Source organism: Macrotis lagotis, chromosome 3 (genome assembly GCF_037893015.1).
Source record: "Macrotis lagotis isolate mMagLag1 chromosome 3, bilby.v1.9.chrom.fasta, whole genome shotgun sequence".
Lineage (NCBI taxonomy): Eukaryota > Metazoa > Chordata > Mammalia > Peramelemorphia > Peramelidae > Macrotis > Macrotis lagotis.
In genome coordinates this window covers 154,890,652-154,906,844 of record NC_133660.1, presented here as the reverse complement: position 1 = coordinate 154,906,844, position 16,193 = coordinate 154,890,652, and the positions used below count along the sequence as shown (strand labels likewise).

Sequence of the window (16,193 nt, the reverse complement as noted above, 5' to 3'; positions counted from 1 at the left end):
TTTTCCCATAGAAATATGATCCTACGTTATGGTTAAGATCAATTATTGTAGTATAATACTTCAATTCAAATTCACTAAAATTACATTAAGTAGTTACTGTCAATTTTCTGAGAGTACAGACACAGACTAGACCTGTGATTCCCAGATGATGACATTCTTTCTCATCAACACATTGTCCCATCTTCCTTGTACCTTATAACCTTCGAGAATGTCTAGAACATTGAGAAGGACAAAGTAAGATCCTGCTGTCCTCAAAAAGATTTACATTCTAATTCAAAAGAAGGAAAAAATAAATAAATAGCACAGTTAGGCACTATGTTAAGTGTTTTGCAAATGCTCCTTTGAATCTCACTATAACCCTGTGGGGAGAAGTGCTGTTAATATTCCCATTTTACAATTGAGGAAACTGAAGCAGACTGCTTTACATAGCTAATACATATTTGAGGTTGCATTTGAACTCAGGCCTTCCTGCCTCTAAGTCCATCCCAATATACTATTCAGTGTGAGATCTAATTGTATAATTGGGAGGGGGAGGTATGTGAACATGTAAGTATGAGGCAGTACATGATAAGTATAAAGGAGAGACAGCTTGTTATACTCAGGATTTGGAGTAAGATGATGTATTTGAATCACAGTTTTTCTACTTAAGATTATGTGACCTTGGCCAAAGTAATTTAAACTTCCTGGGTCATGGTTTTATAATCTATGAAATGAAAAAGTTGAACCTTGGACTGGGTAATTTCTGATTCATTACAGCTTTAATATCCCATGAATTCTGTAAACAAAGAATTGGGGAAAATGTAAGAAAGGAGAGAGAATTTAAATGTTAGTTAGAAATATCAGGTGAGTTTGGATTTATAAAGCATTCACTATATCTCTGTAAGGTAGGTAGTATAAGTAAGAAGACTGAGTTTGGTGTTAAAGGATAGAATTTTTCACTGAGGCACTTTAAAGTTCATGTAGTCCAACTCCCTCATGTGACAGATTATGAAACTGAGGTCTACAGTGGAGCTCTTAGCTAGCCACTGGAAGAGTAGACGTAACCTACAACCTTTAATTTGGTACTTTTTCTGCTACATCATGTTTTTTTTTTTATGGGAAGACTTCTTTGGTACAAGTATTTATGGGATGACCTAGTAATCTAATCATTAATTATGATACTATTTCTATTTTTAATTTATTTGAAGTTCAAAACAACTGAATTAAAAATAAACTTTTAGTACACAGTATTTTCTGAGTTGGAAACTTCCTATTCTTTATTACATATACATATATCAATGTGTTTGCTATGATTTACTAATATATCATATTAATATGAATCATTCCTGTTAAGCTGAATGGAGAATTACTTTACTTTTGCTTCCTTAATTGATATGAAAAATTGATGTTTATGGCTATCATGTAATATTTGTAACACTGAATCTTACAGAGAAGTTTGATTGAAGTACCTTTTTATTCTTGCCACAGTAGTCATACTCACTAATTTCTTTCTTTTATTTTTGAGATAATCTACAAGCATTTATTAAGAACTTATTATATGCCAAACAAACACTGTTTTATAGAAGCAGATTGACTGAAACAAATCACTAGTTTTGATTTAAGATCATAGGAACTTGGATTTTAGACTGAAAAATCACCACTGAGATCATTTAGTCCAACTGTGTCATATATATATATATATATATATATATATATAGATAGATAGATAGATAGATAGATATAGATATATATAGATATAGATATATATATGGACCAAATCCAATAAGGTCATAAGATTGCCCACTTGAATTAGTTCTACTTTTTTTTTAAGGTTTATACATTTCTTTTTTTAAAAAATTATATTTATTTTATTTTTGTACAAATGATGCTTTTTTAATACATTACTAAAATATTCTTGTTTAAAAGTAAACATAATACCCCCCCAAAATATAGGCCCTCACGAGCAATAAAGTAAAGAGGAAAAAATTAAAATTAAAATTAAAACAATAATAATAGGGACAACTAGGTGGCACAGTGGACAGAGCACTTGCCCTGGAGTCAGGAGCACCTGAGCCCAAATCAGGCCCCAGACACCCAACAATCACCCAGCTGTGCAACCCTGGGCAAGCTACCCCATTGCCCTGCAAAAACCAAAAATGAAACCAAAATTAAATAATAATAATAATAATAATAATATGGGGGCCAGGTGGTGCAGTGGGTAGAAGAGCCCTGGAGTCAGGAGCACCTGGATTCAAATCCAGTCTCAGACACCCAGCAATCACCCAGCTATGTGTCCCTGGGCAAGCCATCCAACCCCATCTGCCCCACAACCCCTCCCCCAAAATAATAATAATAAAAAAGTGTGCTTCAGTCTGTGTTCCAATAGCACCACCTCTGTTGCAGGTGTATCACATTTTTTAGGATAAGTCCATCACAAAATCTACTTCCATATTTTTCCACTGTTGCCATTGTTGATCGTGGCTCCCTCCATTTGTACTTCCCCACTACCATACACTATATTTTTGCTCTCCTGTCACTCTGTCCCTCTTCTTAAATGTGCTGTAGGGTAGCTGAGTGCCGCAGCAGACTGATTACTAGTCCAGGGGCCAAGAGCCCCTGAGCCCACATACCACCCCTAAGGCCCAGCAACTACCTGGCCCTGTGGTCTTGGACAGGCCACCCAACCGCAGCCCCTTGTAGGAAGTAAAAAAAAAATGTGCTATATCTGATCACTCTCCCTAACGGTCCACCCTCTCCTCCATCACTCACATCCTCCCACCTTCCTCCTGTCCCCTTTCTCTACTACTTACTCTAGATATCTATATCCCATTGAGTAGATATGCTGTTTCCTCTCTGAGCCACCTCCGATGAAAACAAAGGTTCCCTCTCGCCTTCCCCCCCTCCATATCATTGCAACAGCTCATTGTAATAAAAAATTTTATTATATGAAATATTTTACCCTATTCTACCTCTCCTTTCTCTTACTCCCAGTACATTTCCCTTTTAGCCACTGACTCCATTTTTACACTATATTGTATCTTCAAATTCAGCTCTCTCCTGTGCTTCATCTATAAAAGCTCCTTCTACCTACTCTATTAAATGAGAAATTTCTTATAAGTATTATCAGTATCATTTTTCTATGCAGAAATACATGTAGTTTATCATCATTAAGTCCCTCATATTATACCCTTCCTCTCCACTCTATGCTTTCACCTGAGTCCTGCATTTGAAGGTCAAACTTTCTTTTCAGCTCTGGCCATTTTAAAAAATATTTGAAATTCCACTGGTTCATTGAAAGTCCATCTTTTTTCCTGGAAGAGGGCATTCAGTTTTGCTGGGTAGTTGATTCTTGGTTGCATTCTGAGCTCTTTTGTCTTCTGGAATATTATATTCCAAGCCCTATGAACCTTTAATGCAATTGCTGCTAAGTCCTGTGTGATCCTGACTGCAGCTCCACGATATTTGAATTATGTCCTTTGGCTGCTTGTAATATTTTCTCTTTGACTTGGGCATTCTGGAACTTGGCCATAATATTGCTGGGGGTTGTTTGTTTGCTTTTTGGGGTTTTTTTTGATATCTTCCTGGGAGAGATAAGTGGATTCGCTCAATATCTATTTTGCCCTCTGCTTCTAGGATATCTGGGCAATTTTCCCATAGGGATTCTTTAAAAATGATGTCAAAGCTCTTTTCCTGATCATGACTTTCAGGTATCCCAATAATTTTTAAATTATCTTTCTTGAATCTGTTTTCCAGATCAGTTTTTTTTTTCAATGAGATGTTTCACATTTTCTTCCAATTTTTCATTCTTTTGGTTTTGAAGTATTGTGTCTTGACTTTTCATAAAGTCAGTAGCTTCCTTTAGTTCCATTCTATTTCTGAAGGAATTGTTTTCCTCAGAAAACTTTCTTATCTCTTTTTCCATCTGGCCAATTCTGCATTTTAAAGCATTCTTCTCCTCAATAACTTTTTGAACTGATTTATCCATTTGACCTATGCTGATTTTTATCATGTTATTTTCTTCAGCATGCTTTTGGATCTCCTTGACTAAGCTGCTGACTGCTTTTTCATGTTTTTCCTGCATCTCTCTCATTCCTTTTCCCAATTTTTCTTCTGTCTCCCCCACTTGATTTTCAAAATCTTTTTTGAGCTCTGTTATAGCCTGAGCCCAATTTCCATTTTTCTTGGAGTCTTTATATGCAGGAGCTTGAACATCCTCATCTTCAGATTGAGTATTTTGCTCCTTCTTGGGATCATAGACAATATATTTCTCAATGGTGTTCCTCTTTTTTCTCTGTTTACTCATTTCTCTAATCTAGGCCTGGTTTGGAGGTGCTTCCTGAGCTTTTGAGTATTATTGGAATTCCCCCCCCTCCCCCCAAAATGGATCTCAGTATGTATGAAGTTCTGACTGCCCTCCTGGTCTGTGAATGACCACAAGCATACCCCCATTGCCAAGGGGCTGAGGTGGGGGGGGGGGGGGCTTTTCTATGGGGGGGGGCCTAGACAGCAATCAGGATCTGAATGTGGTCAGAGCTCCAGGTACAGAGGACAGTCCTCGGAAGTCTCTCTCTACTCCTCTCCCTTCAGTGGACTGAGCACTCAAGGCTCAGTTGTCTAGGGGCTACTACTTGTTGTCTCCAAGCCTGCTTCCATTTCCTGCATCTGGGTTGCCACAGCCACCGCTGCTGAGCTAAACGTGCTGACTGCTGCAACTTTCCTGAAGGCCTGGGCTTCATGAGTTCATTCTGGCAGAAGTCCCCTCTACTGGTCCTCCAATTTGTGCCCAGTGCTGCCCGGGGTGTAGGTGTAGGGGTGTAGGTCAGGAAACTGCCCCTGCTGCCATGAGCTTACAGGCACCCTGGGGCTGCTTCCTGGAGGCTGAAGTTTCTTCACTCTGGCAGGCCACTCCTCTAACCCCATGAAGCAGAGCCTTTCCACTATTTTCCAGGTTACCTTGGGCTGGAGAACTGTCTCACTGGATTCCTCTGTGGGTTCTGTCTCTCAAAAATTTTGAGTCCTTATTTTACAAGTTTTGAATTATAGAGAGCACCTAAATGAAGCTCTTCTCCTGTCACTATTTTGGTTCCACCACCAATTTCTTTCAAAATAATACTAAGTGATCTACTTCAAATACATGTACAGGATTCCTCTACTTGACATCAAGGTTAAGGATTCAGAACTTCAAGACTAATAACTTTCACATGGAAAAGATTGGGGCAGAAGAAAGACAATTATAGGTTTTTTGAGTTGGGTTTTTTTTTTTTTGCTTTTTTTTGTTATGGTTGTTTTTAAATTATTCTTTGTGTTCTACTGAGAATTTATTCTTTCAAAAGCAATTTTAATCAACTTTGGTAATTCTTAAAACCCTATATGGTATTGAACAAATCTTCTTTTGTGCTTAAATGGATGCCTTCCTATGGGTTCTTGCTCATTGTCTAAAAAAGCTAATTAACCTATAAGATATGTAAGATTTTCAATGTTTTAGGAAGTCTGAAAATCTCAGAATAACTAGTGAGTGTGTTATCTTTCTTTTTTATTTTAGAAATTTCTACTACAGGGCCAGTTGGCCTAGGAAGCACTACTACCACCACCAGTACTACTGTGAGGATCACTACAGGAAGCCCAGGGAGGAGCACCACCACATCAGTTCCAGGGAGAAGGAACAGAAGCACTAGTACGCCATCCCCAGCAGCAGCAGTGCCAGATGAAGTCACCACCCACCTTCCACCTGCTTCTTCTCAGCTCCCAGCTCTGGAAGAGAGCTGTGATGCTGTGGAGGCTCGGGAAATCATGTGGTTCAAGACCCGTCAAGGACAGATGGCAAAGCAGCCATGCCCTGCGGGCACAGTAGGTGAGTTCTTTAGAAAGATCTAAACTATGTACCTCACATTCTATTACTTTGGCTCTGTTCTTAAATATTCTGCTTCTTGCCCAGTAATGCATGTAAGTCAGAGTAATTTCAGAATGTTTTTGCTTAATTATCAAGTCCAATAAATTAAGTTTAACATAATATCCTGACTAAGCCATTTAGTCGTTTGTTTGTTTTTTGCAAGGCAGTGGGGTTAAGTGGCTTGTCCAAGGCCACACACAGCTAGGTAATTATTAAGTATCTGAGGCTGGATTTGAACTGAGGTCCTCCTGACTCCAGGGCCAGTGCTCTATCCACTGCACCACCCAGCTGTCCTAAGCCATACAGTCTTCTCTAAAATACCAAAGATAACTTGGTTAGTATGAAGTACTTCAAATAAATAAGTTAGGGAATAAGAAAGAAAAACTTGGACAAAACATTGCAAGACATTTTTACATCTAGTTTCAACCCACATTGGACTTACTTAAAGTTTTCAAAGCTTTAAACTTTGAAATTTTTGGAAAGCTGAAAATTTTTGGAAAAGACCCTACAGAGGATAAACATCAAGGAAGAGAGAAATATTAAGCAGTCTTTTTCCCAGCTTTTTTTTTCTTGATGTGATTCATAATATGCCTCAGGTTAACCATGTATTGTGATTTTATTTTTTTTAAATAAAGTGTTCTAATCTTATCAAAATGTGGTTGGATTCTGGTGAACTTTGAATTTGATCCACTGCATTTGATTTGCATTATTTCAAAAGATGTATTATTTAAGTAATTAGAAATTAATCAAATATTAGAATTGCAATATGGTATTGTCCTTGCTTGGGATTGATAGAAATGAAGCAATAAGGGAGCTAAGTCCTTCTGATATTTCTTGTAACTGAAATTGTCTGGATTAGCTTTCCTGTATTTGTGTTACATGTAATTTCATGAAAATTTTGACATGGTAAAAGATGCTTTCTAAACTATAGAATGTAATAAAAGGTCTATGTTCTTCCTTTTCTTTATTATTATCATTATTAAAGGGATAGATCAGAAAAATGTAGTTGATATAAATACTAAATGTTAGCCACACAACTAGGTAATTATTAAGTATCTGAGGCCAGAATTGAACTTAGGTCCTCCTGACTCTAGGGCTACCCCTGCGCTAACCAGCCACATTGTAAATCTTATAATAATATACAGACAAGTTATTATTATCATAGTTATAGTGATTAGAATAATATATAATATAGCATAATAAAAAATTATTATTATGCTCAAAGCATGCAAGACACCTTGATAGACCAACAGCAATAATTTTGTTCATTAATCATTCAATTATAAAGGACAAAAGAAAGGTGCCAAAGATCTTTGCCACTGTCTTCCTCTCCACATCTCTGCTCCATAAAATCTGAAATTTCCTTTAAAGAACAGCTCACTCTCACCACTTATGTTGACCCTTTCCTCACCCATACTCCCTGTTGCTAATATTCTTTAACTTTAGGTATTATTTTGAATTTGTTTTGATTTTGATTTTTTGATATATATTTATTTGCATCCCTGTATATGTTTAGTATTTACACATCTACTCACAACTCCACCTCACCCCCTTTCATGCAATATAATATCCCTCATGCAGTGGGAGAGCTTGTCTGATCATTGGTCTCAGATAACCAGAGGAGAAAGTGAGGCTGCACAGCCCAGTCACTTAAATCCAATTCACTTGCATGTCACAGTATCACATCCATTGATGTCAGGATCTTCTTCAAGAAAGGAGAATAGACAATAGCAATTTCCTTAATAGAGTCATGTTTATAGCAGGAGTTTAGTAAATGTTCATTAAAATGAACATCCCCTAAAAGAGAGACATTTTAAGATGGTTAAAATCAAGAACATCTTTATTTTTGTAGATGAATTTATGCTGATTGACCCAGCCCTAGTAACTTAGAGTCTCCTAAAGGAGATTAACTAGGAATCAAAATAATTTGAATGAAGGAGTCATTTAGAAGAATCCAAGTGAATGAAGAGTGTCTATTTTCCAGACAATATACTGAAGTGGTCATGAGCATCTTAGATACTGTAAGTGAAGAGTGACCCTGGGCCCAGAATTGAAAGAAGGAAGAGAGTAGAAAACATGTGAAATTTTTGTGAAATTATGGCATGCTTTCAATGAATCCAAGTTCCTTATTGAAATAAAAGCCTTTTAAAAAATCAATTATGATTGTCACTCATACATTGTCTACAATTTCTATTTACAGAAAAGTTCAATGAAGAGTTGTTGTGTATTGTAAATTTGCTGCAGCATATTTCTAATGATTAATCATGGGCAAGAAACAGTGTAAAAAGTATCACCAATTATGTATGATTGGAAAAGGAAGTGGATTAGGCACTTAGGAAGACAAAGACTATTTATTAGTTGAACAGCCTCAAGTTACAGTGATCACTGGTTTCTCTATATTGTTGAATCCTGGATGCAGAATCTTAGTATACATCAACTTTGGATAATTTATAAGGCAGAATATTTTCATTTGTTACAGGGAAGACTCTATCTAAGGCTTCTGGAAAATGGAATGTGATGTCTCATTAGTTAATGAATTCCCTGTCATTAAAAATGCTTAAGCAGAAACTCAATGATCCTTTTGTCCAGGAGTATGTTGCTAGGATTTGTGAAACAGGAGGATTACACTTGCATATAAATAATTTATATAATAATAATAATAATATATAATGAATATATAATAATATAATATAATATATAATATATAATATAATAATATATAATAATATAATAATAATAATATATAATGAAACTCCCTTCACTTTGAAAATCTGAGAAAAAGGCTTATAAAATTAAATGTGTAATAGTGTCCATTTTTAAATTGATAATTTATTTTACTTTTCCAATTGCATATTATGAAAGTTTTTCAACATTCATCCAATTATATATTTATAAGTAACACATTTTTCTAATACCCTTCCTATCCTGCTTCCTTCAACAGTCTAGTAAAGTTGTACATGTTCATTTGTGTTTAACATATTTACATATTAATCATTTTTGTATATGAGGAATTAGGGCTAAGGGAAAGGAAATTGTGGCATAGGAAGAAAAAACATAAGAGAAGTTTTAAAAAAGTGATACTCATTGAGATTCAGTGAGTTATTTTGTTTTGTTTTGTTTTCCTCTGAATGTGGATGATGATGTTGTCCATAACAGGTCTCGCAGGGCTGTCCTACATCTTTGAACTGCTGAAAGGAACTGCATCCATCATAGTTGGTCAGCTCACAATGTTGTTGTTAATGTGTACAATGTTTTCTTCGTTCTGCTTCTTTTGCTCAGCATCACTTTGTGTAATTATTTTTCCTGCATAATAGTGTTCTAATTGTTGAAATTTTCAAAAAATAACTTTCCTTTTCATATTAGATACCTTTCTAAAAGTGAGAAGAAATTCTATGTTCAAAATGTGAATAGCTTTCTTTTAATTCTCTCAGTGGAGTGAGATTATTCAAAAGTACTATTATTCAAAAGTAGCATTTCGAATATATAATAAAGAAAGAAATACGAATCCATATTTCTGTTGTTCTTGTAGGGGTGTCTACCTTCCTCTGTTTGGCCCCTGATGGAATTTGGGATCCTCAAGGACCAGATCTCAGCAATTGTTCTTCTCCTTGGGTCAATCACATAACACAGAAGGTAACTTCTACCATTGTACAATAAGTAATCAGACCTTTTCTAACTCTGATGTATCATTGTGAGTTACAAATGCTGAAAATATCACGAAGCTTTAAAAATATCAGAATAATTTCCTTCCTATTTCCCTATCTAATTGAACATGCAGTTTTGTTGTATTGGAAGTATGGGGAGAGGGAGGTCCTCAATAATTAATGACCTATTAAGAGGTTGTCCCAAAACTTTTTTTGAGATACCCATTCTCTTTAAAATATATGATGTTCCTGTTGATATTTCAGCTTTGTAATTTCAATAATATTACTCTCACAATCAATGATTGTAAAAATATACTTTTAAGATCAATCAAAAAGCATTTATTAAGTTATGCTCACCCCTGGACATTTTATATAAAAGGAAAATTAGCTCTGCTCTCAAGGAATTCACAATCTAACAGGGGAAGATAACATATAAACAATTGTGTATAAACAAGATACATAAAATATAAGCTGAAAATAATGTCAAAGGGGAGAAACAAGCATTAATGAAGACATTAAAAGATTCTTGTAGAAGGTATAATTTTAGTTGAGATGTGAAAGAAATCAGGGACGGCAGAATCCCCAAAAAGGAAATAAGGCATTCTAGGAATGAGAGCTAGCCAGTGAAAATGAATAGAATCTGGGCGTGAAGTATTTTGTTCAATATATAGTAAGGTAGCCAGAGTTTATAGAGCATGTAGAGAAGTTAGGTGGGGGTCAGTTGATGATAGACTTTAAAAATCACTCAAAGGATTTCATGTTGGATATTAGGTGTTAACAATGTCTTTAGCAACAACAAAATACCTTCCTTAAGCATTGAGAATTGCAGGTGGAAAATTTTGTAAGATTTCCCCCTCCACCCCAAAAGAGCTTCTCCTACATGTACTTTTGATAGATAGTGAGATTTAAAAAAAAATAGTTCCACTTTTGAGATTTTTGTCATTTGATCTTTGTTCTTTAGAACATAATTTATCAATGTTGAAAGTACAATAATGTTTGGCAATAAAATTTTGCAGACTCAATTTAACAGGGCTTATTTGGTTGCAATATGTTGAACATTTTTATTATTAATGCACTATGGGGCTTTGTGTTGATTTCATAACAAACAGAGACCAGATGTGCATTTATACCAAAACTGCTGTGGGATTGCATCCTTATTATAGCAATTTATGTGACTTTATTCACTCCTGATATCAGGAGTCCTGCTATGGAACATAAGCTAAGCTGTGGAATTTCTGAAAGATATTTTTTTTCAAAAAAAACATTACAATTGATAGCCTTATGAGAAATATAGTCTTGCCATTTGCTCTCCTCTCTATTAGTTTTTAATTACCTTCATCCTCAGTGATATACTCAATGATATGATAATCAGTAAATATTCACCCCAATAGATCATGTAGCAAATGAGCCATAACTGTCTCTTTACCCTAAACCACAAACAGGGAGTAATGGTGGGGAGTGCAGTTATCTCTTTTCATATATTGATATGTAGCAGTCTTGATACCTGTTACTAGTTAAAGCCGGCAGTCTGGATGTAACTCTGAACCAGTTTCAACACTGATCCTGCCACACAGATTATCTTTGATTTTATTACAGTGTAGTTCAGACCCCCAGGGTGAAGAACTCTTGCAGGATGCAATCAGATTAATAGATCAGTAGCATATCTGGTACCATTAGCAGCTTTGCATTTTTAAAAACTACCCACATGCTTAGCCTAGGGGTTAATATGATTTCAGTCATCATTCACCTAGAAAACTGGGTGCTTTCATGCTGTTTTCTGAAAATAGACTTCCAGAAAGAAAAAATAAAATACTTACACTTTTCCAACTAGGGAAAATAAAGGAACCTAGACCATAGCTTTAGAGTTGGAAGGAACTTTAGAGACCAACAATGGTCCTATTTTACAGAGGCAGAAATTAAGGCCCAGCTAGGTAGAGTGACTTATCTAAGACAGTACAGGGATTAAATATTAGAGTTAGGATTGGGGTCCAGGTGCTCTGACTCTAAATTAATGTTTTCTTATTTCAAATTGCTGTGTAAAAACTATATTGTTATACAGTAAGCAATTCTGCCTTATCTTTGCCATTTTGGGGTTAACTCATAAAGAGCATTATCTGTAGTGATAAAGAGTATCTCCCAAAGGAAGAAACAACAATTGCCCTTTTAATTGATACTTCTGTTTTTTATATTGATGTGTCTGGTTTTCTGGAGTACTTTAACCTATCAATTTCTTTTTATTTAGCTTTATTTTATTTTATTTTATTTTTTTCCCCTCAGTTACTTGCAAAAGCAAGTTTCAACATTCACTTTAAAACCTTGAGGTCTGAATTCTCTCCCTTCTTCCCACTCCAACCCCTCTTTGAGGAAACAACTTTTTTGACAAAGGTTAAAAATGTGTAGTCATAAAAAAAATTACCCCAATGGTCTTTTTGTAAAAGCAAACATTATCTACCTCCCCGCCCCCAAAGAGAAACCTCTAGAAAAATAAAATTAAAAAAAAGGTCAGTAAATAAATCAACTCTGCCTGTGGCATGGATCGTATTTTTTATCCTAAGTCCTTCAGAGTTGTTTTGGGTCACAGCATTGCTGAGAAAAGGTAAGTCATTCACAGCTGATCATCCTGCAACATTGCTGTTGCTTTGTATTTAGTACATTTCCCATTGCATTTGCTCATGTAAGCTTTTTATTGAGACCTATTGCTCACAGGTCCTTTCTGTTTTTCCATCTCTTCTGGATATAGACCTATTAATGGCACTGCTAGGTCAAAAGCTAAGCATGGTTTTATAGCCTTAGGGCATAGTTCCAAATTGCTGTACACAATTGTTGAATCATTTCACAACTCCCTCAACAATCCATTAATATCTCATTTTCCTACTTACCTTCCAACTTTTGTCATTTTCTCTTTCTATCCTATTAACCAATCCAATAGGTATAAGGTAGTACCTGAGAATTGTTCCAACCTGCATTTCTTCTATCAAAAGGAATTAGAACATTTTAAAATATGATTTAAATAGATAACATTGATAACCTCATCTGAAAGCTGTTCATATTTTTTGATGATTTATCAATTGGCGATTGACTCAATATTTTTTCCCCACTGTTACTATTGTTAACTGTATTTCCCTTCAAACTATTCCCCTATCTCCTTTTACCTATTCCTCCTCAAAAATGTTTTGCAACTGACTATCCTCATCACAATTTTCCTCTCTTCTATCATCTACAGCCAAATCCCTTTCTACCATTTCTTTTCCCTCCTACTTTCCTCTGGGTAAGATTAATTTCTTTACCCAATCGAATATGTATATATTCCCTTTCTGAGTGAATTCTGATGAGGATAAAGCTCACTCAGTCCCTCTCAACTATCTCCTCTCCCACTCCATTGAAAAAGCTTTTTCTTGTCTATTTTATGTGAAATAATTTACCTCATTCAACCAATGGTAGATTCTTTCAATTTTGATTTTATCCTATGCTGGTAGAATATTGGGGTAATTTTCCTTGATAATTTCTGGAAAGATGATATCTAGGCTCTTCTATTTTTTTAATCATAAATTTCAGGTAGTCTGATAATTTTTAAATTATATCTTCTGGATCTGTTTGCCAGGTCAGTTGTTTTTCCAATGAGATATTTCACATTTTTTTCAATTTTTTTTCATTATTTTAGATTTTTTAATTCTTTCTTGATTTCTCACAAAGTCATCAGCTTCCCATTTCTCCTTTCTATATTTAAGGAATTATCTTCTTCAATGAGCTTTTATTTTCTTTTTCCTCATTGACTTTTTGAACTCTTTTACCATTTGACTCAGTTTGGTTTTTAAGATATTATTTTCTTCAGTAATTTTTTATATCTCCTTCACCAAGCTCTGACTCAATTTCATGATTTTCCCTGTATCTCTTGCATTTCTCTTCCCAATTTTTACTCTGTCTCCCTTATTTGATTTTCAAAATCCTTTATGTGATCTTCCATTTCCTCAGACCTATTCATATTTTACTTACAGGTTTTGAATGTAGAAATTTTGAGTTTGTTATTTTCTTCTGAGTGTTATTTTGTTCTTTCATATGACCATAGTGACTGCCTGTGGTCAGATTCTTTTGTCTACATTTGTTTGCTCATTTCCCCCACCTATGATTTAATTTTAGCTCTATATTAAGGTGGGACTCTGCTTTCAGAATGGAGGACCTCTGTCCAAAGTTTTAGAGGATTTTTTCAGTTATTTTCAGAGATACTTATAGGGACCTGTAAGTTTTCAATTTTTCCAAGGTCTTATGAGAGGTTATGACTACCCTAGTGGCCACAAGAATTTTTTGCCAGGACCTGTGAAAAGGGTGTACTGCTATGGCAGTGGATTCTCTTATGCTTGTCCCTCATCCTGTGACTAGGGCCCCAGATTGTGATCCAGATCTGAATATAAGCAATGCAACAGAGTCCTGACTCGGGGACAGCAAAGAGACTCTTGCAATCAACCCCTGATCCCCTTAATGTTCATAGGCTGAGAGCTCTAGAGCAGGTGTCACTGCTGTTTCTGTAGCTCCCGAGTCCTATTCCTGGTCTGCTGGAAATTATTCCATACTGCTGAGGCCTGTGCTGGATTATAATTTTCTCTCTTTGTGCAGTAGAATTTTCCTACTGACCCTCCAATTTGTCCTTGGCAATCTCTGAACTGAGAGGTCTGGAAATCAACACCACTGTCACTGACTCAGTCACCTTGCAGCCTGCTTTTGGGTGACTGGAGCTGATTTTGCTCCAGCGTAGCCTAGGATACGCTGAGGATCCTTTCTAACCCCACTGCAACAGACACTTCCTGCCAATTTTCTAATTTATCTTAGGTTAGAAAATTTTTTCACTCAGTTTTTTTGTTAGTTCTTCTACTCTATATCTAGTCATTATTTTAAATTATTTGAATTGGTTTGAGGGAGAACTTGGGAAAATCCCTGCCTTTACTCCACCCTTTGGACTCTGCCCCCCAACCTATCAATTCTTATTCCAAGAAGCATTTAATAAGAGTTTTACCTAAACACAATCAAGAATATGTCAGTTTCATAGATCAGAAATTCATAATGAGTAGATGACTTTTAAATCTAGAAAATTTCTCAGTAAATCATTCCTGTCAATATGCTTAATTGCTAAAATACAGCACCCATTCCTACTAAAAGAGCTAGAGAGTGTATGAATAAATGGACTGTTCCTTAGAATAATAAACAGTATCTATCTGAAACCATCAACAAGCATTATATGCAATGGGGATAGGCTAGAGGCATTCCCAATAAGATCAGGGGTGAAACAAGGATGCCCACTATCACCACTACTTTTCAATATTGTATTAGAAATGTTAGCTTCAGCAATAAGAGAAGAAAAAGAAAATGGAAGGAATTACAATAGGTAAGGAAGAGACAAAAACTTTCACTCTTTTCAGATGGCATGATGGTATACCTAGATAATCCCCCAAAACCATCTAAAAAACTACTAGAAATAATTAGCAACTTTAGCAAAGTTGCGGGATATAAAATAAACTCTCACAAATCCTCAACATTTCTATATATGACTAACAAGATGAAGCAGAAAGAGCTAGAAAGAGAAATTCCATTCAAAGTAACTTCAGACAGTATAAAATACCTGGGAGTCTTCCTGTCAAGACAGACTTAGAAACTTTTTGAAAACACTTCTCACACAAATAAAATAACTGGCCAAATGTCAACTGCTCATGGATAAACTGAGAAAGTATAATAAAAAATGACTATTTTAGCAAAATTAAAGTACTTGTTTAGTGCCCTACCAATAAAAATTCTAAAAAATTACCTTAATGCATTAGAAAAAAAATCATAAGTAAATGCATATGAGAAATAAAAAGTTGAGAATCTCTAGGGATTTAATGAAAAAAGTGCAAAAGTAGGTGGCTTAGTCCTACCAGATCTAAAATTATATTATAAAGTATCAGTCATCAAAACTGTCTGGTATAGACTAAGAAATAGAGTGGTGGATCTATGGAATAGACTAGGTGCAATAGCAGGAAATTATTTTGGTAATCTGCTATTTGTTAAACCTAAAGAGTTCAGCTATAGGGATAAAAACTCTCTCTTTGATAAAAACTGTTGGGAAAACTGGAAGTTAGTATGGAAGAAACTTGGATTAGACCAACATCTCTCACCCTATATCAAGACAAGATCAAAATGGATACAGGATCGAGACATAAAAAACAATAATAAGCAAACTAGGAGAACAAGGAATAGTTCACCTATAAGATGTATGGAAAAGGAAGCAATTTATGACTAAGAAAGAGATGAAGAACAACATTAAAAATGAACTAGATAATTTTGATTACATTAAATTAAAAAGCTTTTGCACAGACAAAACCACTGTAACCAAGATCAAAAGAAATGTAGTAAATTGGGAAACAATTTTTATGACTAGTGTATCCTACAAAGGACCCATCTCTAAAATATACAGAGAACTGAGTCAACATATTTAAAAAAAAGACAATCTATTCCTCAATTGACAAATGGTCAAGGGATATGCAATTTACAAATGAGGAAATCCAAGCAATCCATAATCATATGAAAAATTGCTGTATATCACTAATTATTAGAAAAGTGCAAATTAAAACATCTCTGAGGTACCACCTCACACCTCTCCAACTGGCCAATATGACCAGAAAGAACAATGAACAATGTTGGAAGGGATGTGG

General features: G+C 35.3%; 1 protein-coding gene across 7 annotated transcripts in view; it reads left to right on the top strand.

Annotated features, from left to right (window-relative positions):
• ADGRL3 (adhesion G protein-coupled receptor L3) overlaps nucleotides 1-16,193 on the top strand; it is a 966,635-nt gene that overhangs the window by 752,677 nt on the left and 197,765 nt on the right. For all 7 annotated transcript variants that reach the window (XM_074229354.1, XM_074229353.1, XM_074229350.1 and 4 more), the window contains 2 exons: nucleotides 5,522-5,830; nucleotides 9,399-9,502. In XM_074229354.1, the coding sequence (XP_074085455.1) occupies nucleotides 5,522-5,830; nucleotides 9,399-9,502 (413 nt within the window). The remainder of the gene's footprint in view (nucleotides 1-5,521; nucleotides 5,831-9,398; nucleotides 9,503-16,193) is intronic.